The sequence below is a fragment of the Felis catus genome, chromosome A1, assembly GCF_018350175.1.
Source record: "Felis catus isolate Fca126 chromosome A1, F.catus_Fca126_mat1.0, whole genome shotgun sequence".
NCBI lineage: Eukaryota > Metazoa > Chordata > Mammalia > Carnivora > Felidae > Felis > Felis catus.
The window spans coordinates 238,938,357-238,963,924 of record NC_058368.1 but is presented as its reverse complement, the minus strand read 5'-3'; the positions used below and the strand labels follow the sequence as shown (position 1 = coordinate 238,963,924).

The 25,568-nt window shown below is 49.0% G+C and overlaps 1 protein-coding gene and 1 long non-coding RNA gene across 6 annotated transcripts in view; both read left to right on the top strand.

Annotated features, from left to right (window-relative positions):
* Nucleotides 1–4,897: 4,897 nt before the first annotated feature.
* On the top strand, nt 4,898–6,845 carry LOC109492485. Its single transcript, XR_002146377.3, has 2 exons — nt 4,898–5,935; nt 6,267–6,845. It is a non-coding gene; the product is annotated as an uncharacterized LOC109492485 (long non-coding RNA).
* Nucleotides 6,846–15,284: 8,439 nt separating this feature from the next.
* CEP72 (centrosomal protein 72) overlaps nt 15,285–25,568 on the top strand; it is a 34,406-nt gene continuing 24,122 nt past the window's right edge. The window contains exons 1-4 of one of the 5 annotated variants that reach the window (XM_045039503.1): nt 15,285–15,416; nt 20,847–20,962; nt 21,883–22,075; nt 23,777–23,885. In XM_045039503.1, the coding sequence (XP_044895438.1) occupies nt 15,335–15,416; nt 20,847–20,962; nt 21,883–22,075; nt 23,777–23,885 (500 nt within the window). In that variant the 5' untranslated portion in view covers nt 15,285–15,334. Of the gene's footprint in view, nt 15,417–15,456; nt 15,543–19,220; nt 19,649–20,846; nt 20,975–21,882; nt 22,076–23,776; nt 23,886–25,568 lie in introns of those variants that run through there. The other 4 variants (XM_003981592.5, XM_023239967.2, XM_019813205.3 and 1 more) reach the window with 4 other exon arrangements.

The following is a 25,568-nucleotide window of genomic DNA, read 5'->3' as shown; positions in this document are numbered from 1 at the left end:
CAGGACCCCACTGACATTTATAGAATAGTTACTGAATGACCTCAAGGCATGCATCCCTCTTGAGTGCTAATGGGACATTCATTGGGACAGACCATACTTTAGGTCATAAAACACACCTTAACAAATTTAAAACAAAAACAAAAAAGTCACAATGGAATGAAACTAGAAACCAATAAAAATATCTGGAAAATTTCCCAAACATGTGGAAATTTAACAGCACACTTCTAGATAACCCACACGTCCTGGATGATCTCTCAGAAAAATTAGAAACTATTTAAACTGAATAAAAATAGAAATACAACATATCAAAACTTAGTGGTGTTCAGAGGAAAATTTATAGAATTAACTGCTTATATAGGGGCACTTGAACCCCATTGTTTATAGTAGCACTTTCAGGGGCGCCTGGGTGGCTCAGTCGGTTAGACGTCTGACTTCAGCCCAGGTCACGATCTCGCGGTCCGTGAGTTCGAGCCCCGCGTCGGGCTCTGGGCTGACAGCTCAGAGCCTGGAGCCTGCTTCTGATTCTGTGTCTCCCTCTCTCTCTGCCCCTCCCCTGTTCATGCTCTGTCTCTCTCTGTCTCAAAAATAAATAAATGTTAAAAAAAAATTAAAAAAATATATAGTAGCATTTTCAACAATAGCCAAATTATAGAAAGAGCCTAAATGTCCATCAACTGACAAATGGATAGAGAAGATGTGGTTTATATATACAATGGAATACTATTTGGCAATGAGAAAGAATGAAATCCTGCCATTTGCAGCAATGTGGATGGAACTGGAGGGTATTATGCTGAATGAAATAAGCCAGTCAGAGAAGGACAGATATCACATGTTCTCACTCATATGTGGATCCTGAGAAACTTAACAGAAGACCATTGGGGAGGGGAAGGAAAAAAAAAGTTAGAAAGGGAGGGAGGCAAACCATAAGAGACTCTTAAAAACTGAGAATAAACTGAGGGTTGATGGGGGTGGGAGGGAGGGGAGGGTGGGTGATGTGCACTGAGGAGGGCACCTGTTGGGATGAGCACTGGGTGTTGTATGGAAACCAATTTGACAATAAATTATATTTAATGTAAAAAAATTTTTTAAATAAATAAAAAAGAATGAACCACTTATATTAGAAGCATTTAATCAGAAAGAAGAAATAAATGCTTATATTTGAAACAAAGGAAAATTAGAAATCAACAATTTAATCTTCCACCTTAAGAAATTAGAAAAAGAAGAGTAATGTACACTGAGAACAAGCAGAAGGAAAGAAATAATAAATGAGAGAAATCAGTGGAATTAAAAACAGAAAGACCATTAAAAAAAAATCAGTGAAACTGAAAGCTGGTTCTTTGAAAAGATCGATAAAATTGATAGACCTTTAACCAGACTGTTGACAGAAGGAGAGAGAGAGAGAGAAGGAAGGTTAAATTACCAATTCTGGTAATGAAGGAGGAGACTTCATTACTGTTCCCACAGACATTAAAACGACAGTAGGGGAATGTTACAAACTGCTCTGTGCACATACACTCGACAGCTTAGATGAACCAGACCAATTATTTGAAAGTAACAAGCTACCAAAACTCATCCGAGAAGAAATAGAGACCCTGAATAATCTGAATAATTCTTTCTCTATTAAAGTAGTTGGCTTCACAAGGGAAAAACCTGAGAATGAGAATTCCAGATAAGACAGTTTCCTTAGTGAATTTTATGAATATTTAAAGAAGAGGGGTGCCTGAGTGGCTCAGGTCATGATCTCCCAGCTCATGAGTTCGAGCCTTGTGTCGGGCTCTGTACTGACAGCTCAGGGCCTGGAGCCTGCTTTGGATTCTGTGTCTCCCTCTCTTTCTCTGCCCCTAACCCACTTGCATTCTGTCTCTGTGTCTCTCAAAAGATAAATAAACATTTAAAAAAAATTTAAAGAAGAAATACTACCAATTCTATACAATCTCTTTCAGAAAATAGAGGAGGAGAAACACTTCCCAACTGATGTCATGATGCCAGCTGTTCACTGACAACAAAACCAGGTACATGTCAATATAAGAAATGAAACAACACACAAATATCTCTGGCAAACCCAGATATAAAAACACTCATCAATATATTAGCAAATCAGGTAAACAATATATAAAAGCAATAATGCATAGTGACAAGCGGGGTAAAAGGCTGCTTAAACCTATGAAATTCAACCAGCACAATCCTCCATATTAACATATGAAAGAAGAAAAACTCCATGATCATTTCAAATAATGCAAAAAAAAAAAAAAGTGACAAACTTCAAGATTCATTCATGACAAGAACTCTCAGCAAAGTAGAAAGAGGGAACTTCCTTAGTCTGATAAAGGGCATCTATTAGAAGATCTACAGCTGGGGCACCTGGGTGGTTCAATTGGTTGAGTGTCTGACTCTTGATTTCAGCACAGGTCATGATCCCAGGGTCGTGGGATCAAGCCCTGTGTCGGGCTCCATGCTGAGCATGGAGCCTGCTTGAAATTCTCTCTTTCTCTTTCACTCCCTCTGCCTCTCTCCCCTCACTCATGGTCTCTCTCACTCTAAAATAATAATAGAAAAAGATCTGCAGTTAATGTGCTTAATGGCAAAGAACTGAACATGTTCTCCCAAAGATCTGGAACAAGAAAAGTACACCTGCTCTTTCCACCCCTTTCCAACCCCATGCTAGGGTGAGAAAGCAAGGTAAGGGTAAAGGAAGATAAAGACATTCAGACATGGAAGGAATAAGACCATACCTATTTGCAGATGTTATAATTGTTTGGGTAGAAAACCCAAGGAATTTACAAAATATAATGATATTCAGAGCTAATAAACAAGTTTGGCAAGGTCACAGAATACAAGACCAGTACTCATATGTCATACTCTTACGTACTAACGGTGGACATGTGGACACTGAGATTTACAGCTCAGTGTCATTCACAATTGCTACAGAGGGGTGCCTGGGTGGCTCAGTCGGTTAAGTGTCTGACTTTGGCTCAGGTCATGATCTCGCTGTTCATGAGTTCGAGCCCTGCATCAGGCTCTGTGCTGATGGCTCGGAGCCTGGAGCCTGCTTCAGATTCTGTGTCTCCTTCTCTGTCTCTGTCCCTTCCCCACTCATGCTCTGTCTCTCTCTGTCTCTCAAAACTAAATAAATTTAAAAAAAAAAATTCTGCAGAGGAAATGAAATATATATATACTTAACAAAACATGAACCAGATCTTTATGCTGATGAAAGCAGCCAAAGAAGACTTACTCCTTAAGACCGCTTTAACATGTTCATTGATTGGAAAACTATCCCCCAAATTGATCTATGGGTTTAATGCAATTACAACAAAAACCCCAGCAAGTTTTTTTTCTAGATAAAGAGGCATGTTCGAAAACTTTTATGGAAAGGCATAGGACTGGATTAGTTAAATCAATTTTAAAATAGAAGAGCAAAGTTGGAGACGTCACATTATCTGATTTTAAGACTTACCGTGAAGGCAGGGCGTCTGGGTGGCTCAGTGGGTCAAGCCTCAGGTCATGGTCTCACAGTTTGTGGGTTTGAGCCCCACATCAGGCCCTGTGCTGACAGTGCAGAGCCTGCTTGGGATTCTCTCTCTCCCTCTCTCTCAAAATAAATATATAAGCTTTTTTTTTTTTAATTTTTTTTCCACGTTTATTTATTTTTGGGACAGAGAGAGACAGAGCATGAACGGGGGAGGGGCAGAGAGAGAGGGAGACACAGAATCGGAAACAGGCTCCAGGCTCTGAGCCATCAGCCCAGAGCCCGACGCGGGGCTCGAACTCCCGGACCGCGAGATCGTGACCTGGCTGAAGTCGGACGCTTAACCAACTGCGCCACCCAGGCGCCCCTATATAAGCTTTTTAAAAAAAAAAGACTTACTGTGAAGGATATAAAGACAATGTGGTATTGGCAAAAAGACAGATACATAAATCAACAGGAAGTAGAGGGTCTAGAAATAGACGCACACAATAAGGCCCATTGATTTTTATAATCAATGCAAAGGCAGTTCAATGGAGAAAGGATCAGCTTATCAACACATAGTGTTGAAACAATTGGACGTCCACATGCAAGAAGATGAATGCTGATAGACACACTGATCTGTAAAAATTAACTCAAAATGGATCAAAAATGTAAATGCAAAATCTAAAACTATAAGACTTTAGAAGAAAACAAAGGAGAAAATGTTTTTACTTTGGATGAGAAATTGAATTCTTAGACATGACACCAAAGCACAAACCGTGAGAGAGAAAATGGATAAAGTGGACCTCACAAGAATCAAATGTTTTGCTCTGCAAAATATGCTATTAAGAGAGTGAAAAGGCAAGGCACAGGCCAAAGGGCAACATCTGTGAGCCATGCATCTGACAAGGGATTTGCATCCACAATATACTAAGAACTGCTAAACAACCCAATACCCAAAGGCAAAAGATTTGAATGGATACTTCAGCCAAGAATTTGGGATGGCAGATAAGCACACACAGAGTTGTTCAACACTGTTAGTCGAGGCAGAATGAAAAGGAACCTCACAGTATGGTGCTGCCTGTGTCCATCAGAATTAGCACACGGGGGGGAGGGGGGAGAAAGAAAGAAAGAAAGAAAGAAAGAAAGAAAGAAAGAAAGAAAGAAAGAAAGAAAGAAAGAAAAGGAAAGAAAGGAAGAAAGGAAGGAAGGAAGGAAGGAAGAAAGGAGGAAAGAAAGAAAGAAAGAAAGAAAGAAAGAAAGAAAGAAAGGAAGGAAGAAAGAAAGAGAAAGGAAGGAAGGAGGAAAAGGAAAGAAAGGAAAGAAGGAAGAAAGAAGGAAAGAAAGAAAGGAAGGAAGAAAGAAAGGAAGGAAGGAAGGAAGGAGGAAAGAAAGAAAGAAAGAAAGAAAGAAAGAAAGAAAGAAAGAAAGAAAGAAAGAGAAAGGAGGAAAGGAAGGAAGGAAGAAAGGAGGAAAGGAAGGAAGGAAGGAAGGAAGGAAGGAAGGAAGGAAGGAAGGAAGAAAGGAAGGAAGAGCAAGCAAACACTTGACAGCATCAAGTGCTGGTGAGGGTGCAGGGCACCTGGAAGTCTCTTCCGTTGAGGTGGGAATTGAAAGGTGACACAGGTCCTCTGGAGAAGTGGCAGCGTCTTTTAATGCTACACATTCACTACCATGCAATTCAGTAATCCCATCCCCAGAGAAGTGAAAACTTACCTCACAGAAAAATCTGTGCGCAACTATTTATACCAGCTTTATTCATGACCACCCAAAGCTGGAAACAACTGAATGTGTCTCAGCAGGTGAATGGATGAAGTGTGGACACCTGCACAAGGGGATACTGCTCAGTAACAAAAGGAACTAGCTCTCCATGTGTAACAACTTAGATGAAGCCATGGACACCCTCTGGGCGAAAGAGGCCAGTCTAAAAAGGCTCATGTTTTGTGACATTTCACAAAAGGCAAAACTTTAGAGACGGGGAAACAGATGCGAGTTTCCAGGAGTTTGCGGTGGCAGAAGGGTTTGACTCCACCAGGGAAGCCCAAAGGAAGTTTCTGGCATGATGAAATTATTTTGTGTCCTGATCATTTCTTTTTATTAGAAAAAAGTAAGTTCTATGGTATGCATATAAATTAATTAACCAAATTAAAATGAAAAGGAAAGAGTATAAGTTTTAAAAGTTTCGGAAGTGTTGTCAATATTGGCAACTAACATCTCAGCCTGTCCTTTTGATTTGCATTTTGGATCCTGTTTCTAAGCTGTCAGTTTACGTTCTGGGTTCAGATTCTGAATTCCAAGTTCTGTGTTTAGAATCTTGACTCCAAACGCAGATTCCAAATTCTGTAGTTGACGTCTCCGCACCGTTTGGTTGTCTGAGGCTAATTCTGTAGCACAGAGCTCAACAAACCATGACTCCTGGCGAAATCAAGCCCCCCACTTGTCTCTATGAATCCCCAAGGAAGACCAGGTTTTTATATTTTAGGTGGTTAGGTAAGCATCTTTATAATATCTTCAATTTGCCTCTTGACCCATAGAGCTTAAAATATTTACCATCCAGCCCCCAAGGCAATGTTGGCTGACCACACGCACGGATTCCCTGAGTTCTGAGGGGTTCGGGTCTGCCTGTGGCCCTTCTGTTAGCAGTGTGGGTCAGTTGGGCAGGGCGCAGGGTCCCTGGCCTAGATGCTCTTTCCTTGGTTATCTTAAATATGACACTCCATTACCTTCTGGCAAAAAAAAGAGGACTCTCTGGTTTTCTTTCCTTGAAAAGTGGGCTGGGTTTTTTGTCTTCTGACCAAGTCATTTCTCTTCTTCTTCCAAGTCCACCGGTTTTGTTAATAGATGCCTCAGAGCCGGTCACTCTGGCTTGTGTTTCCAGCACTTGATGTCCTCTTTCCACGCATGCCTTCCAGTGAGGTTTCTTCTTTGGGACAGTTTCCCGGACTCCCAGAGTTGCAGAGGCCCCCCCAGGGGTACGTGGACCTGCCTCTTCCCCGCCCCTCCCACGTTTGCCGTCACCGCGTGGACAGAGCATCGCCGTGGCTTCCCGCATCTGTGCTTCCGTGTCAGCTTCCCCAAAGTTGGGGGCTATTTTAAATCCCTTCCTGGGATCAGTCGTCTGGCTCCCAAAGGCTGACATTCCGCGCCCTCCCTTCTCAGCCGCTCTAGCCACGCGGCCCTTCCAAGGCTTCTACCGCTTGCTTCTTTCCAGCTCCTACGTCGCGGTTTTCACCAACTTTCTAGTTCGGTCTCATGATGTGCCGGCTGAATTGAATGACATGCAACCTTCAGTGTGGGTTAGAAGTTATCCCGTGAGTCCATTCTAGTTTACTTCAAGAAGTAGGAAATGAACTGGTTGAATCCAATTAATATTTCCAATGGTAATAAAGTAATAAAGCTATGAGGGTGTGAACGACTAAATTGAGAGCCACTACAAATTGAAAGACACTTGCTTACATATTTCAATTATTTGCCTATTCTGTTTCTTTAGGGTTTGGCTCCGAATCTTTATTTACTCTTCTAATACCTACAGTTATTTCTATGCAAGTGTATTAAACTTACCAGTCGACTATTTAAATAACTAATGTAGCAGGGGTGCCTGGGTGGCTCAGTTGGTTGAACGTCCGACCCTTGATCTTGGCTCAGGTCATGATCCCAGGGTCTGAAATAGAGCCTCACATAGGGCTCTGCACTGACAGTGTGGCGCCTGCTTAGGATTCTCTCTCTCCCTCTCTCTCTCTCTGCCCTTTCCCCCTTGAATGAGTGTTCTCTCTCTTTCTCAAAAAAAAATAAATATTTAAAAACAAATAACTGATGTGACATTTATTTAAGAAAACTAAATTAAATACATCTTTGTGTACAACCTGCCATTGGTCTGGTATGCTGTGAGTCCACACAAACATGAAGAAGGACGAAGGCCACCGGATAGGTAAGTGGGGAGGTGGATTCAGTGGAGGTCAGCAGAAGAATAATTTCAGGTACGAAGTCGGGGGTAGAAAGGATGAGGACAAATTCTCAGTTGGCACTTTGGTTTCGGGAGGTGCTGATGCCGGTCAGTGGGGGCCCGGTGGGTGAGCGCGTCTCCCTTGCACAGCTGGCTGAGGTGCCACCCGCCTGACCCCAGTGCACCTGGATGAGCGCCTGGCTCTCCCGCGAGGCTCAGATGCTGTCCTGCACGGTCCCCGGTGTAAAGAGTTAACCCTGCTGTGGTGTAACCCTGTCTAAACCCTGCCTCCCGGATCGGGTCTATCCTGCGCGTATTCAAAACCACAACGTGCCCGGCACCTGTGTTCCTGTCCTGTTCCCGTCTCTTGTTTCCGTGGCACGGCTCAGCTTGTGGCACACTGTAGCGTTTCCCGATGCCACGTTCCGGCCTCTGCTCAGTGGAAACAAAGCCCCACTGTGTGGCCAGCGCCTAGAACAGGCACTCGTGAACACCTGTTGAATAGGTGAATGAAGGCTCCTTCCACAGAAGGAACTGGCCTCAGCCACCTGTCTTCCGTGGGTACAAGCAACCACAGAGTAGAGGTGTCAGGAAGCAAGGGGAGTCAGGGCTGGAGAACAGGCCGAAACCGCCAGGAGGGGCTCCAGGGCACAACTTTCTTGGAGGTCCTGTCCACTCATTTCACGTCTCAGTCACTTTCCTCCGCAGGCCAAGTCCTGCAGCACGAACCTCCTTAGTGTTCCAAGAAGACTGATGTGCTAGCATATCGAAAGCGTCTCAAACACCTGAGAGTTGGGTGAGAATTCAGGTGGTGCCTGTGGGTCGGGCCGGGCCCCACGCATGGGCCAGGTGTCGCAGCCTCACAGGGACTTCAAAGGTTCGGGGAGAAAAGGGGCAACCGAGGCGCAAACAGGTGAGTCAGCCTCATTGTTCTGTGTAACTGAGACGTCAACTGGGTCCAAAGTAAAAATATTTATTTAATGAGCAAAAATGTGTGGCTAATTGGTTTTTAAAAGCATACTGCTTCCTGCTCCTTGAGACTGAAAAGGGACCTTTGAAAAAATATTTACAGGGACTGAGTTCTGAAAATGGTTTTTGGCAGTTAAATGAGTACAGAAAACAGTGTATAAGCCGCAGGAGACAACTCAGGCTTTTGCGGGCGTCTGGAGGAAAGTGGAGTGAGGTGGCCCCACATGACCCTCCCTGCCCTCCAGGGGTCTCCGTGGGAGGCGGTCTCCATTAGTGGGGAAGAGCTCAGGGCAGGAGGCGGAGCTGGGTTTGGATCTGAGCAAGTTTCATGGCTCCTTCCAGCCTCAGTTCGCTCCCCCGTAGAATGGGTGTGGGAGAGAGGATCTTCCATCCCGTAGCACCTTCATGGGATCCTCATGGCTACTGACCGAGACAACACGGGCAACCTGCCTGGCCCAACACGGGGGAATCGACCCCTGAGGGCCTGCTTCTCAGCCTCCTCTGAGGACGGCTCTGCCCTGTCCCGAGGTTGGTCCTATTGCCCAGTGTCCTGGAACGCTTGTCAGGGGCGTGGTCTCCCCGCCCCGCCCGGGCTCTCCTGAGATGTGGGAGGAGGCAGACCCCGTGGAAATGTCTTCCTTCAACCCACCATACAACACAGACTGGACAAGAGCACCGCGGAGCAGTGTCTTCGAAAATAAAGACAACTGACCATCTTGGGAGCTTACGTAAGGCATTTCACACCTGCAAAAATCAACTCTCTGCGTATGAAGGGGCTGATCAAGGCAATTTCTGAGGTCATTTTGTATTTCGACTCCCGTGGCCGCTGTGAGCAATCACCACAGACTCATGGCTTAAAACACCACAAATCTACTCTCTCCTGCTGTGGGGCCTGATGTCTGAGGTCAAGTCACTGGTGGGGTTGTGCTCCCTCTGGAGGCTCCAGGGAGGGTTCTTCCTGCCTCTTCCAGCTGCTAGTGCCCCAGGCGTCCCTGGGCTCCCCCTGGCCGTGTCCCTGTGACCTCCGCCTCCCTCGTCCCATGGGGACCAGAGTGTGTTTCTCGTGTCTTCTCTTCTTTTATGTGATTGCATTTAGGGCCCTCCAGAAAATCCAGGACAAACTCCTCCCAAGATCCTTAAATTAATCTCATTGAGGTTCGAGAGATTTTACATGGATTTTGTTGGGGGGAGAGAAGAGTACTTCTAGTTTCACAAATGTTTTCCCAAAACAGCCTTTTCGGGTACCCACTATCAGCTAAACTATAAGCTCTTTGTAGGCAAGACCTTCCGCTTTGGTTTTGTTCTGGGCAGTACCCACAGTGATAAGTGGAGGCTTGGTCCCTGTTCTGGGAGTCTCGTCACTCTTTGTCTTAACTGTTGGTGATTATGCATGAAGGGCAGGAGGCCTGGCTGTCGGAATTCTCGCTCACTTTGTAGCCGGGAAACCAGTCAATTGTTTCCGGTTTCTGCATATACTTGGCCCCGTCTGCTCCATCATCTACACAAACCGCCTGGACTTGGCCAGGTTTGGAACTGAGCTCAAGCCCAGAGCAGAGGGAGGGCCGTGCCCACCCCAGGCGTCTCTTCCTCTCTGACTGAGCCTCAGGTACAGGAGAGCCCCTTCCTCCCCACTCTGCTGGCAACACCCACCTCCATGCCCCGTCCGCCCCTCTTCTGGGAGCCTGTCTCTCTCCCCCAGGCAGAAAGGGAGCCCCTCCACATCTGCCTTGTGGAATATCACGTCTTGGGGACATCCTTGACTGCACACTCACCACCCGGCGCAGCCTGTGCCACGCGTGGCTCGCCCACCACAGCAGGGGGGGATGCGTTTGGCTGTAGTAGGGTCACTGCACACTGGGGTCTTCTCACAGCTAGAAGGCTCGGGGTAGCTGGGACTGGCATTGGGTTGGAGCCCAGGCTGGGAACCTGTGCAATGCCAATTTTCCCCTCATTGTCCCCAAATAACTGCTGCAACCCCAGGCATCACAACTGTGTTCAAGACAAGGAGGGGGGGGCGTGGCATGTGCCACCTACACTTATTCTTTTTTCCAGAAGATCAAAACTCTACCCCAAAATGCCATGGTAGCCTCCTGCTTACTTCTTGTCAGTCCGAAATGGAAATCGGCAAAATTGAAGAGGTAGGGAAGCGCCGGTTGCCTCAAAACCCTGCTAAGTTTTTAGCGACGGGGAAATCTGTGGTTCGGAGAGCGGCTTGCCCGGCCACACAAACTCGTGGGCCTGCCCACGGCGCCTGCTGGTTCACAGGCCGGCTGGCCTGCTAGAGACGGTCCCTGCCCCCAGCTGTGTCGCGCAACAAGAACAGCATCTCGCAGACCGGTGTTCCCGCCCTCCATGCTGCCCGCTTTACGGTGGACGTAACACACGAGCCACAAGAGTGGGCAGCACCTGACCTTTCTCCTTGTGTTTGCCAAGCTCTGCCACGTGATGACTCTCAGCCCAACAGGGAATCCCGCCCCGTGGGGATCTGCGGGGATCGGTGCAGGCTGGGGGTGGCCAGCTCTCTGGAGACGTTAGGGCTGGCTGACCTAGGCTCGTGGGCAAAGGACCAGGGTGGGGGGCAGGGGCTCTGTGTGGCCACACTCTGCCTGGTCCAAAGGACCCCTGAGCCCTGTGCTCACTAGAGTCTCAGAGGTAGAGAGCGGGCTGCAGGTCCCCAGACCCAACGGAGGTGGGGTGACACCTGAGGTCCATCCCTCACTTGCCCTGCATCTCTCCCTTAGCAGCCGAGTAGGTAGTGGGAGGGAAGGCAGGGGGTGGGCGCAGAGGCAGCTCCCACTGGGAAGACCCTAAGTCCACAGCAAGAAGATGCAGGGTGGTTATGGGATGCAGTGTGCCCGCAGTGGAGCTGGCTGTCCCAGATGGTGGGCAAGGTCCCTGATCTCCGGGTAAGGGCCAAGGCTCAGAGGCATGGGGAGCTTGCAGGCCTGTCCCCATGGTGCCACTGCTGCTTTGCCCCCATGCTGCTGTAGTGTGCAAACATAGGCCCAGTTGTCCCGTGTCCCCTTCCAGAAGGAGTTGGAAGTCCCCATCTTCCTGAGAAGTCTTTGGATTTTAGGTGTTGGCAACCACAGGACACCGGAGCCTCTGTTCCTCTCTCCCCCTCTGAAGCCCTGACCGGGACAGGGGTGGCTCGGGGACACAGGGCACCCCGCCCGCGGACAGAGACTGCTGGATGGGGGGAGGCTCCCGGGCTCTGTAGGCAGGGTGTGGAGGCAGGGGTTTCCACTGGACATGGACAGGAACGGGTCACACTCGGCCTCGTGGGAGTTGAGCTGCGGCCAAGCGTCTGGACAGAGATGCGGTTGCCGGCAGCAAAGCTGAGCTCGCCCCGCATGAGGGGTTCTGCTTGTGTTTCATCCGGGGCTTGCATTGCGTCTGACACCTGAAGTCGGTGGAACGTTTGCCGGCGCTCCGAGGTGAGACAAAACCCCCGCCCACGCTTCCCAGGGTGGGTGCATTTTCCCGCTCCGAGGACCTCACTCCCCCAGGGGAGGCCCCCTGGAGCTGCAGGCCTCCCCGGCAGAGGCCTGGACTCTCACCTTCCCGGAAATGAGGGGCAGAGTCACGTGCCGTGAGTGCTTCCCAAAGACAAGTGGAGTCCACACAGCTGGACTTGCTCCTGGCCTGGAGCCGTGGCCACCCACGGCCCGTCCCCCCGCCTGCCTGGACAGCCCCCACAGCCTCCACCCTGCTGGCCACACGGCCCGGGGCCAGAGCAGAGGCAGCACCACCCGTTCCTCCGAGTTACGATTAGCCACGTACAAGGTTAGCATACTAACACGAGCCCCCCAAACTACCCTTGATAGTTGACCTTAAAACAGCCCAGAAGGGGCCTCACACCCCATCTCATTTTACTCCGAGGAGAGGGGTTAGTTGGCAAAATGATGCATGGACAATTCACAGGTAGCAATGCTGCTCTTGCTGTTGGAAATACGGCGGGGGGTGGGCTCTTGGTTTGTGGGTGAGCACGAGCCAGCCCTCGTCAGGTGCTTCTTCAGGAGGAGGAGCTGGTGGAAGGGGGGAGGACCGTGCCCGCTGGGCCGCCTGCCCCTCCCTCCCTCCCTCCCAGCGTGGCCCTCAGGAGACACCAGTAGCCACATCAGACCACAGGCACGTTCCATGAAGTCTCTGAATGAGGTGTGTTTGCAGGGCACCCGCTTTGTCTGGGTGGGGGATGTCTCCAGCCTGGCCAAGGGTGGGTTCCATCACCCGGCTGGGGAAGGCCGTGTGTGTGAGGGTATGTGACTGTGAGCACGCAGGTGCACATGCGTGAGTCTAGTGGGCTCACTGGAGACTGGCGAGGTGGGCTCATCCTCGCCGCACAAGAGCCCCTGTGTTTGCTGGACCTGGCACAAAACTGGCACAAAAGCACAGGTGTGGAGCCTGTGCCCTAAAACTGCACCCAGGTGGTCACTCTGTTTCCTTGCCAGTGAAACAACACGACGCTGGCTTACACCACAGGATGGAGAGGGGACGCCTCATAGTAGGTAACAGAGCACTTCAGAGGCACACAGCGAGCACCCCTCAGCCACTCTGGTTCCCAGGGATGGGTAAGCTCCCCTGTCTTGAGGAAAGTGGGAAATCACCCCACATCGCAGGTCTCTTCCCACCCCCACCCCTTCCCTGGCAAGAACCGTGGTTTAGGAAAAGTCCAGACATCCCAGGGCACCTCTCCAGCTGCCCAGCACAGTGGACATGGGCACATCCTCAGATTGGTCTGTCTGCTTCTCTGGCCTCATCTCTAGGGATAAACTGACCCCAAAGTTGCTGCCTACGGTTTGGGGATTGAGGCTGAGAGGCCCAGAAGCCTCCTTGGAATGTTCTAGAAAGCTGTGGAGGGCTGCAAGCAATGGAGAGCTCGGTGCACAGGGGGGCCCTCCACCCCTGTGTCCAGTGCCTAGCCACCCGGGCTCCCCCCAAATTTCTCCATGCAGCCCCTTGCACTGGCCACGAACACACTTTCTGGGTTTTAGTCTCCCTGGGTGGTTGGAACCTCGTGAGGAGCTGGATAAAGGCATCCCCAGAGTTGAAAGGCAGTTTCCTTGGGTCTCTGGACAGGCAGGTGCTGAGCTGGGACAGGGCTGTGTTCCCTCAGTGGTTTCCACACACCTGTTGGAGACTATTCCGTGAAACCCAGTTCAATGCAGTCAGGTGTGCCAGGACTCAGCACAGGATGCCATGGAGTTTCCTGCTGTCTCCCTGGGGGGTGAGTGGGGGCTATGTGGGCCAGGGCTTAGGCAGTCCCTGCCTCCCCTTCTAGATCCTTCCTGCTCTATGGTTTCATGGTGCCAGCTCCAGGCTCCAACACTCCTGGCTCCATCCAAAGAGCCCCAAGAGGAACTTTGAAACAATACTCCACCAGACTTGTCAATGTAAGGAAATGGAAACAGGTGGAAGGTCCAGCAATGGAAGGTGGGTCAGATGAACCTGGGTTTGGTTTATGATCCGATGGTCAATTACAATGGATGTTTAGGGGCAGCGGGCGGCTAGGTGGGTTAAGCGTCGACTTCAGCTCAGGTCACGATCTCATGGTTCGTGATTTTAAGCCCCACGTCGGGCTTGCTGCTGTCCGCACAGAGGCCGCTTCGGATCCTCTGTCCCCCTCTGTCTCTCTGCCCCTCCCCTGCTCACGCTCTCTCTCTCTCAAAAATGAATAAACATTAAAAAAAATTTTAATGGAAGTTTAATAAATGATGTTGAAGAATATTTAGTGACACAAAGAGTTCTTACAAAGTAAAAAATACACATGTATATAATACGAGAACAGTCAGCATAGTCTCGTTTTTGTAAAATATACACAGGCTTGGAAAACACACTTGAAGGACACATGTGGAAACGTTAACGGTGCTTTTCTCTGTGTGCTGGAATACTTAATCTTTGTTCTCCTGTATTTTGCATTTTTCCTCCAATGAATATGCGATACTTCAGGAAGCAGAAAACACGATTTTCCAAGCTTTCTTGATGCGTCCGCGACGGCAGAAACACTGCCTCTGTGGTGCTGTCCTGCAGGCTGTGCGCAGAGGTCCACTGTCCAGCCTCAGGACCCGCGAGCGGAGGAAGCAGTGGGTGTGTGGAGTGTGGACCGCCCGGACAAGCCACTTCCCTCGGGCGGCGCCAGCTGAAGCCTTTTGTTGGCCTTTCTTCGCTTCTGAAGCAGGACGTGGGCTCGCTGTTTGTCAGTGTCTTGCCTGCACAAAGTCCCCCTCAGCGGACCTGGTGCGGTGACCACACCCTGGCCCTGGGATGTGCCCAAACCCGTAGAGAGGGGAGCGCGGGCAGTACCTGGAATGGGACCCGTGTCAGAGTCCCAGGACAAGCCCGAAGTATTACCTAGTGTTCGCCAGTCTCAGTAAATGACTCGGCCGCACAAGGGCCCAGTGCGCGAGGTTGGAAGCTCTGCTCTGCTTAGCAGAGATGCGGTAGCCTGTACCCCACCACCCTGTGTGCACCCCCCTACACCACCACGCCCCTGGCAGTGACATGCCACGTGACCTTGCCAAGGAGCCGGTCACATCTGGGGCGAGGGGCAACAGAGGTGGTCCCATATACCAGGAGATGGAGGAGGAGAGGGTGACTCCACGGTTCTGGCTGGTTGGGGCAGATGCGGCCGAGTCTTCCCTAAACCCTGCAGATCTCAAGTGCTCCTCCTGACGCTCAAAGGCCCTAGAGGGACTGACAGGCCACGAACCTCCGGGTCAGAGGGAGAGCCACAAGCTCGGACCCCAGACGTCACCGGCCGCCTCCGAGTGACCCTACGTGCGGGGTCTCCCGGTGGGTTAGGCTCCCCACGGCCTGGTAGGCTTTCCTGGGGAGGGCACTGCTCTCAGCGAGGGCAGAGCTGGGGAGCTCAGAGACCGAGGACCGAACCACCTCGCCCCGCCCCTCGCCCCGCCCCTCGCGGCTCCGCGGCGGCCCCACTGCGCAGGCGCGGACACAGGTGCGTGCCGTTTGAAAGTATGGCGCCTGCGGGCCCGTGGCTGGTGCTGTGTGAAGAGAAGATCCGGGAGAAGAGCGGCCTGGCGCCTCACCGCGACCTGTGTGCGTGGCGGTGACGGCGGGCGGGCTGGGGGCGCGAGCTTCCCGCCGCGGGGTCGGCGGACGGGGTCCGGCCAGAGACGCGGCGCCCGGACCGCGTCTTCCTGAACCGTCGAAGGCGGGTGTGAGGTGGTGGGGAAAATGGGGTGGGAGCGAGGGGACCCGAGTGGGGGTGGGAGGCCCGAGTGGGGCCGGGGGGCCCGAGTGGGGCGCTGAGCCCGAGTGGGGTGGGGCCCGGAGTGGGGCGGGGGACCCCAGTGGGGTCGAGGGGGGCCTAGTGGGGCGCGGGGCCCGAGTGGAGGTGGGGGGCGCCGGGGGGGCCGAGTGGGGCGCGGGACCCGAGTGGAGGTGGGGCCCCGAGTGGGGCGGGGGACCCTAGTGGGGTCGAGGGGGGGCCTAGTGGGGCGCGGGACCCGAGTGGAGGTGGGGCCCCGAGTGGGGCGGGGGACCCCACTGGGGTCGGGGGGGCCGAGTGGGGCGCTGGGCCCGAGTGGGGCGGGAGACCCCAGTGGGGTTGGGAGGGGGCCGAGTGGGGCGCGGGACCCGAGGGGAGGTGGGGCCCCGAGTGGGGCGGGGGACCCCAGTGGGGTCGAGGGGGGCCTAGTGGGGCGCGGGGCCCGAGGGGAGGTGGGGGGCCCCAGTGGGGTCGGGGGGGCCGAGTGGGGCGCGGGGCCCGAGTGGGGTGGGGGGGCATTCTTTCACCCATAAATAAGGCGGTTCCAGGTTGGCTTTTAATAAAACCTTGAACCTGCGGTCTTCATTCCTGGGAAGACGTGCCCTGCGCCCCTGTTGCACAATTGTCCCCTGAGTTCTGGTCTCCCATCTCTCTGTGCTGCGGAGTTTTGTGTGTATATTCATGGGGGACATTGGTCGCTGGTTTTCTTTTTGTCCTGTTTTTCTCTGGTTTTGGCATCAAGGTAAAGCTGAGCACCTGAAATACGTTGGGAAGTGTTGATTCCTCATGTGCATTCTAGAAGAGGTTGTGTAGATTTGGTGCTCTCTGAAACCATATATGCCTTGAAGTTTTTTTTGTTTTGTTTGGTTTTGTTTGTTTCTTTCTGAGCGGGGGAGGGAGAGGGACAGAGGATCAGAAGCAGGCTCTGCACTGACAGCAGTGTGCCCCATAGGGGCTGGAGCTCACAAACCCCCAGCTCATGATCTGAGCCGCCCAGGTGCCCCTATATTTGAAGCTTTTAAATTATACATTCAGTTTCTCTGTTGTAAAACTATCCTTATTATCAGTTTCTTCTTGGGTGAGTTATGGTTGGGATTTGTAAAATTGATTGTTTTCTAGGAGTTGTTGAACTTATGTGTGTAGAGTTGTTTACTCCCTTACCAGCCTCTTAAATGTTTTTGAGGTCTGTGGTGGTAACCCTTCTTCCATTCTTGATATTGGTCATTTCTGTCTTCGATTTTAGACTTGGTAAAGGTTTGTCGATTGTATTAACCTTTTCAGTGAGTCAGCTTTTGGTTTGGTGGGTTTTTCTCCATTGTTTCCTAGTTTCAAATTTTATTGATTCTGTTCTTTATTATTTCCTTTTGTCTGCTCACTTTGCATTTAGTTTTCTCTTGTAGATTCTTGAGGTGAGAGTTTAGATTACTGATTTTATACTTTATAATTTAGTGACATAAGTTTTCCTCTAAGCACAGCTTTAGCTGCATTCACAAATTTTGTTATATGTTCATTTTCATTAAGTACAGTGCATTTTTAGGTTTTCCTGGAGATGACTTCTCTTTGACCTGTGGATTGCTTGGGGGTGTGTTTTCTCATTGTGTGTTTGGAGATTTTCCTTTTTTCCTCTTCTTTTATTGATTCTAGTGTGATTCCATTATGGTCAGAGTACATACTCTATGATTTTAATTCTTTTAAATTTGTTGAGGTTTGTTTTGGGTCCAGGATCTGGTTTATATTGGTGAATGTTCCAAGTGCACCTGAAAAGAAAGTTGTTGGGTGGAGTATTATGTGAATATCAATTAGATCCTGTTGGCTGATGATGAGGTTTAGTTCTTCTGTATCTTTGTTGATTTTCTGTCTAGTGATTGTATTAGTTACTGGGAGTTGAAGTGTTGAAGTCCATAACCGTAATTGTTGATTTCTCTGTTTCCCTTCATATGTTTTGACACTGTGCCTACATATTTAGGGTTTGAAGTGACCCTTGTAACATATGTGCTGTTGCTCTTTGTCCCTGATGATTTTCTTTGTTGAGGCATGTAGTGTAGCCACTGCAGCTTACTTTTGATTAGTGTTTTCAGCGCATATCCTTCCCCTCTATTTACTGTGTAATCTTTAAACTTATCTGTATCATTATATTTGCAGTGAGGTTCTTATAGGCAGTTTATAGTTGGTTCATTTTTATTTACTCTGCCAATCTCTTTTTTCTGGTGTATTTAGACCATTTACATTTAATGGAATTGTTAATATAGGATAGTTGGAAGTATGCCATTTTATTATTTTCTGTTCTTTCCCTGTTCCTGCCTTCTGCCATTTGAGTATTTTTTTAGTGTTCCATTTTGACTTCTCTATTATATTTTTGAGCATATCTCTTTGTATACCTATTTTTAGTGGTTGCTCTATAAGTTACAATGTATTATGTAATTTAACACAGTCTCCTTGTGTGGACATTTTACCCCTTCCAGTGAAATGTAGAAACCTTACCCAATGTGTCCTTTGATTTTATTATCCTTTATAATTTAGTGATCTTAAACATTTTCTTTGCATACCTTGAAAACCACATTAATCACTTTTTTCTTTTACAGTCATCCAAAATTGTAAATAACTCAGGAGGAAACATTTTTACTTACATGCTTACCTGTTTCATTATTCCTTCATTTCTGATGACCTAGGTTTTCTTCTTTTATCCTTCCTATTTATTTGAAGAGTTTTCTGTAGCAGTTGCCTTAGGGCAGGTGTACTCATGACAGATTCTCTCTGTGTTTCTTCATTTGAAATTATCTTTATTTCACTTCAGTACCTAAGATTGTTTTTGCTGGGTACAGGTTTCATGGTTGAAAGTTCTTTTCTTTCAGCACATGGAAAATGTGGCTCTCCTTCCTTCGGGCCTCCTTGGTTCTGAAGGATAATCACCTGCCTTGTGAGTTGTTTTTCTCTATGGGTAATGCCTTTTCTTTCTGGCTGTTTTCAAGATGCTTTCATTGTTTTAATTTTTTTTTAATGTTTATTTATTTTTGAGAGAGACTGAGCGTGAGCAGGGGAGGGGCAGAGAGAGAGGGAGACACAGCTGTCAGCACAGAGCCTGATGTGGGGCTTGAACTCACAAACCACGAGATCATGACCTGAGCTGAAGTTGGACGCTTAACCAACTGAGCCACTCAGATGCCCCTCTTCCACTGTTTTTAGATTGTAGAAGTTTATTTCTGATGTATCTGGGCATGGCTTTTTTTTTTTTTTTTTTTTTTGTCTTTATTCTGTTTGGGGTTTTCTCAGCTTCTTGAATATATAGCTTTATGTCTTTTGCCAAATTTGGTAAGTTTTCAGCCATTATTTCTGTAATTGCTAAACATTTTCTTCTTAGTCATACTATCATTCTCTTCTTGGAACTCTAATTGGGACTGCATGGGGACTCATGACAGAAATGTTAGGTTTCTTTTTCCATGGGCCCCTGAGGCTCTGTTCATTCATTCTTTCTTTCTCTTCTTTTTTAAGTCTCTTTTCTCCCTGCTGGTCAGATAGGACAATTTTGACCAGTCTATCTTTGCATTCACTCTTTGAATATTTTCTTCTGTTATCTCCATGCTGTTACTGAGCTGCTTCTGTGTGGTACTTTTGTTTTGGTTATTGTATTTTATGTTTCTGAAATTCCTATTTTTTTCTTCTTTATATCTTATGGGGTTTTTTTGCCAAGACTTCCTATCTTATCGTTTGTTTCAAGAGTGTTCATAATTGTTCATTAAAGTATTGCTTTAAAATTCTTGTTAAATAATTCTGTCCTGTCAGTGTTGGTGTTGATTGTTTTTCTATTTAAATTGAGATTTTTTTCAGGTTTTGGTCATTTTTTTCTTGTGTCACGGACATTTTGGGTATTGAGAGACTTGTTTCTTATTTGAATCTTGTTACACATTGGCACTGAGCGGGCGCTGCCTTGTTCCTAAGGTAGTGGCCAGGCTCCTGTCACACACGCAGCCTCTGTAGATGCCTGTGGGCCACCTCCTTGCAACCCAGGTGGTAATCAGCATCCTCTCACTCTGTCCCAGGGCTGGCCACTGTGCAAGGCCAGGTATGTGGTGTGTTTTGTTTTTTGTTTTTTTTTGCTGGCTCTTGAGCTAGAGTGGGGCTGATTTCAGGAGTCCTTCCTCCACCGCTGCCCCTTCCTGGTCTTTCTACCATGGGCAGCAGGCTTATCCTTACTTTTCAGTCAGTGTCCATGGTGTCTGTGTGTCACCAGCTTCTTTGGCACTCATATTGGGACATATGGGAGACAAAAAGGACCCCAAACCAGCACAGGGCCCTCACTGCTGGACTGTTTTCTTGAGGTCCCTAAACAGTTGGCCTTCCGTTCCCCACCCTCCAGATTTGTCTGGTGCTTGTTTCATATATTGTTTTCCAGGCACTTAGGTGTAGTACCTGAGTAGGAGTGGGGTGAAATGGGTCTACTCTGTCTTGTCTGGAAATGGAAGCCCACAAATTAATTTTAAATTTAATTAAGATGTGTTTTAAAACATAATTCTTCCTGGGAAAGTACTGGTGTGCTCAGACCCAAACTGTCTTTTTGATCACAGAAACTTATTTTTGTAGCAACGTTCATTTAATGGCTGCCATTCATTTAATGGCACGCAGAGGCACATGGTGCATAGAGCACACACTGTGCCCTTGCATGTAACTGTCAGGGAGTTGTCACGTTAGCTCACCATTGGTTTTCGAATTGTGATCCCTGCATGGGGGCTCCACAGGTGACAGAGTGAAGCAGCCACGAGTCGAAGTGGGGGCCCAGTTAGGAAGATATTCCTAGTGGAAGAGTGTCTGAGGGGAGAAGCAGGGGTGTGGGGAGCAGGGCATGCGTGGGCATGGAGGCATTTTGGAGATAAACGTGAGCTGGAAGCTTGCATGCATTTCTCCTGTAGTATCAGTACTCAGACTTGGAGTTACATTGTTCTTGTGACTTTTCAGATTCTGAGGTTGCTGTAGCTCATTCTTTTTTTTTTTTTAATTTTTTTTTTTTAATGTTTATTTATTTTTGAGAGAGAGACAGACAGACAGACAGACACAGAATCCGAAGCAGGCTCCAGGCTCTGGCCTGTCAGCACGGAGCCTGACTCGGGGCTCGAACTCACGGACCGTGAGATCATGACCTGAGCTGAAGTCGGCCGCTTAACCGGCTGAGCCACCCAGGCGCCCCTGCTGTAGCTCATTCTTATTACAGTAATATATTTTCACTGAAAAGGAAGGTGAAAATCTCATGATTTTTCTATTCTTAGCTGAACTTCGGTCATTATCTATTCCTGGAACTTACCAAGAAAAGATTACTCACCTAGGAAATTCTTTGATGAACTTAACTGGCCTAAAATCTTTAGACCTCTCACGCAACTCCTTGGTGAGTCTAGAGGTAAGTTTTAGGTTTTTTTCTTGAAAGAAATTTTATTGCTGTCAGTAGCAGTGGAAAGTACATTTATAGTAACAATGCAGTATGTTTTATAACTTTGCTTATAATATATGTAGACCATACACTTAACAACGGTTGCAATATTGCGTTGTTTTTCTTGTGTTCGTTATGAGCTGTAGATTTCATACACATCTCATTACACCTTTAAACTACTTTGACAACTGAAACTCATATCTCCGATGAAGACGGCTGTATCTTTAGAGGCAATAAGGCCCGAAAGACTAGTGTTTGTGGGCTGGTCACTGTCCATCCCTGTCTCAGCTGTGTTTTTTTCCATCCACATTCTGCACTTCACATCTGGCCTCAGACCCTTAAGTGGCAGTGCCGTGTGTGCAGGGCATCCTGGGAAGCCCTTGGTCCTGATGAGGGAGTGAGAAATCACCCAGGTGGTGGTGGGAGGGGGGGGGATTGTGTAAACACTGCCCACGACTTCCTGGAGAGGAGGCTTCTGCCTCACGTTATAGAGAGCGCTTGGAGCCTGGTCGGCGTCACCCGGGAGTTTCAGTCCAGGGCACACCCAGGGCCGGCCCCTTGTTCAACCTCCCCGGGCTGTTTTCTAATCTGTAGAATTGGAGCAGTAACAGTTCTTAGTGTGTGGGGTTGTGTGCGGATTGAATGAAGTTGTGAGAACTCCGCAGATACGGGCTGTCCTCCGCGGTCTGCGCTGCTGCAGACGTGGCATCCCGAACCTGCATGGCTCGGAGCGCCTTCCGTCTTTGTGCTCCTCCTGGCAGTGGCATGTGGTCGCTCGCGGGTGCCTCTGTTAGGTTGGTGTTGGTTCGTATTGATGGCCCATCTCGCTGTTTATTTTTCAAAGCATAAACTAATGCTGCATTCTGCCCCGTTGGCAGGGCATTCAGTACCTGACTGCGCTGGAAAGCCTCAGTCTCTACTACAACCGCATCTCCTCGTTAGCCGAAGTGCTTCAGCTCCACGCCTTGACGGAGCTTACAGACGTGGACTTCCGGCTGAACCCTGTGGTGAAGAACGAGTCTGATTACCGCCTTTTTGTCGTGCACATGCTCCCGAAGCTCAGGCAGCTGGGTAGGCGCCACAGCTGTGCTCACACCCTTGCTCATGGGAGCCCTAATAGGTGTTCTGTGCTCTCAGAAGTTGACTTTCTACTCCCCTGGTGGAGTCCCTGTGTCTCCCAGCGTGAGTCTCGTGGGAGCGCTGCCTGGGGGGATGGCCAGGAACTCTGGCCACAGACACCTGTGGGGGGGGCCATGAGCAGAGGTGTGGGCCAGGCTGCTCTGTCCCTTTCTGGCCCTCCACTTTCTAGGTGATTGGCTTGGACGTGTTCTCTGAACATCTGGTGCCATTTCTGTGCGTGACTCCCTGGGCTTCATCTCAGGCTCAGCCAGGCGGTTGGATTTTACCTTGTTTCACATCTGCCTAGAAGGTTGTAGGAAGAGAGGTTCATGTGCCCTCCCCTCCCCCAGGTGATAGTGATGGGAGAGTGTGAGGTCCTGTTGGCAGGTGTAGCTACCCACTGGCTTAGTAGCCCATGTCCCTAAAAGAAACAGATCTTTGTGTCAGGCTTGCAGGCAGAGCTCCCAGGGTGCCCAGTGGTCGTACCAGCTGGGAGGTTCATGCTTGGGGAGGCCATCCATAGCGGCACCTTCCCACCCACCTGCCCGGCTACCAGGAGTTGTCTTTGCCATGAGCGTTCTCGCCGGTGGCACTGCTGATGCTCCCCGTGTTGCACCTCCAGTGAGAGATCTGGAGTGTGAGCACCAGGGCACACGGAGCATGAAGAAGGAGAAGGAGCCTTGTATGCTCAATCCTCCTCCTCCATGAAGGGAGCTAAGTGCTGGGTATTGGGGGTGTGGGAATGTCTGCTTGAAGGGCAGTGTTGTTCGGTGTCCCCAGTGATGACAGTGCATCCTCAATCCTGAGGGCCAGTGCACTGCTTGGTGAGGCTGAGGGGCGGTTGGGGTGTGCCTCCATTAAATGCTCTTTGGGAGGCAGCTTTGGAATTTAACCATTTGTGACGTTAGTTCTGTGGTAGGATGTGTGAAAAGTTGCACAGCATTGACTTTTAGTATTGGGAACCATCTGACTCTCAGGTTTTCTGGGGGAAGACCCAGCAGTAACAAGTGAGCAGAGGCCTTCTGGGGCTCAGGGCTCATGTGTGGGGACAGTTGAAACTCTGGATCTGAGGATGCACACCCTAGGCCCAGACACACAGCCACCACATTCACTCTTCAGCATGTTCAGGATTCTCATCCACGGAGACATCTCAGGTGTGCTCAGTGTGGTTCCAGAACCTCATCCAGCACCGAGAACATGCATAGAAAGGAGGTAGACGTGCCGAGAAAGACGTGCCTGTGTGTCAACTTGCATGTGTATTTCTTTTCCCATGGGCAGCAGCCGGCCTCCACAGTAGTGTCTGAGGAGTAGCTTTGTGGGAGGAGGCCGACCCTCTTGGAATCGGTATTTGTCATCTGGGAAACCAAGTGTAGCCACCAGAACCCAGCATTCCTTTACTGGGTCTACCCAGTACTTAACAGGGGATGCTTGTGGCAGGACTGGCCCCAGGGGATGGAAGGTCCCTGAGCCAGGGGTGGCAGTGCTGGTCCCGTGCAGTGTGCTGCAGGGTGGGTGACGGGGGCACCTTCATTCCCAAGGGAAGGATGATGTGCTTCAAGGCTGCTAGGAGGTGCCCCTGTGGGGCTGGGTCGTTGGGGGCCTGTCACCTGCTTCTTGGTGGTGTTTGCTAGTTCTCTGGCATCTTCTCCCTAGATGATCGTCCCGTGAGAGAGAGTGAGCGGAAAGCATCCCAGTTGCATTTTGCATCAGAGGAATCACTGGACTCAAAGCAGAGCTTCCCAGCTGTTTTAAGAGTTGGAAGGTATGAACAGAAGTGGTATTTGAACATTGAGAGAAGCTGTTCAGACCTGCCTGTTGATAGAATGTTTACCTAAAAGATAGGAGCTTCTTTGTGTGCTGATTGCCACTTCAAGGGCAGACGTGCAAAGGAGGAAAGAAGAAATGCTCAGGTACCAACGGGGGCTCAAGGAAATGGTGGTGGGACGGGGATTTCTCCCCCGTTGTCCACGTTTTCCATATTTATTTTATAATATTAAAATGTTTACTAAAGTAGTAACATGTAGGGGCGCCTGGGTGGCTCAGTCGGTTGAGCATCCAACTTCGACTTGGGTCATGATCTCACGGTTTGTGGGTTCGAGCCCCACGTCGGGCTCTGTGCTGACAGCTCAGAGCCTGGAGCCTGCTTCGGATTCTGTTTCTCCCTCTGTCTCTTTCTCTGCCTGTTCCCCACTTGTGCTCTGTCTCTCCCTCAAAAATAGATTAAAAAATGTAAAAAATAAACAAATAAATAAATAATTAAAAAAAATAAAGTAGTAACATGTAAAGTCAAGTAGCGATAGGAAGTCACAGCATCTTGTCTACTCCTTGGCCTGTCCCTCAGAGGCAGCCACTACTTACTTTCGTGGTTGTTTCCTGCTTGAGTTACTTTCTCATCTCCAGACAGTACAAACACGCCACCTTTTATGCGTGTGAGCGCTTTAAGCGGTAGCTAACTGCTGACTGTCACAGCCCCTTCCTCCCCAACCCCAGTGCTCACGGCCTGTGGAGTACGATCCTTCCCAAGTTCTCTGTGGTCAGTGCTGGCGGTGCCGTATGTAGTTGTGCCGTGGGAGTGGGATCCTATGCCTGCCCGTGCCCCACATCTGTGCCACCTCCCCGCGTCTGCATTGCTGTGTTTAACGTACACTGTGATGGTTGGTAGTATTTAAATGTGTCCTGAGACCATAAAATGTCTTCGTGGTTTGTGGGTTGATTTTTTAAAAAAAATTTTTTTAATGTCTCTTTATTTTTGAGAGAGAGAGAGACAGAGTGTGCAGGGGAGGGGCAGAGAGAAAGGGAGACACAGAATCCAGAGCAGGCTCCAGGCTCTGAGCTATCAGCACAGAGCCCGACGTGGGGCTCAAACCTACAAACCACGAGATCGTGACCTGAGCTGAAGTCAGACTCCCGACTGAGCCACCCAGGCACCCCTGTGGGTTGATTTTAAAGGGCAAAAATCAATACACTGTGTTTACGTTGCTTATAATGTGCTAGAAATTACATGATCTTGTACACCATTTTGTTTTGTCTGAAGCTTTTAATGGTTTTCTTTTTCTTGCATTATATGCTTTAGCTCATCCCTAAATTCCTGTAATGTAGGGGTTACCAATTCATTTTTTGAAAAGGGCCGGAGAGTGAATATTTTTGGTTCTGTGGACCAACCGTATGATCTCTTCCTCAACCTTTGACCTCTGCCTTTGTAGCATGAAAGCAGCTATAGGCAATATTTAAATGGATGACTGTGTTCCAGTAAAACTTTATTTACGAAAATAGGCAATGGGTTAGATTTGACCTTGTGGGCCATATTTTGCCAGTTTCTGTTCTGATTTCTCAAGATCGATTCCAAATCCTTGGGGTCTCCTGTTCCCTCAGATACCTACACTGTCGCCATCTTGTCCTCACTTCCCCATTAAAACTAGATTAATTGCTGTGTAGACAGCTGCTC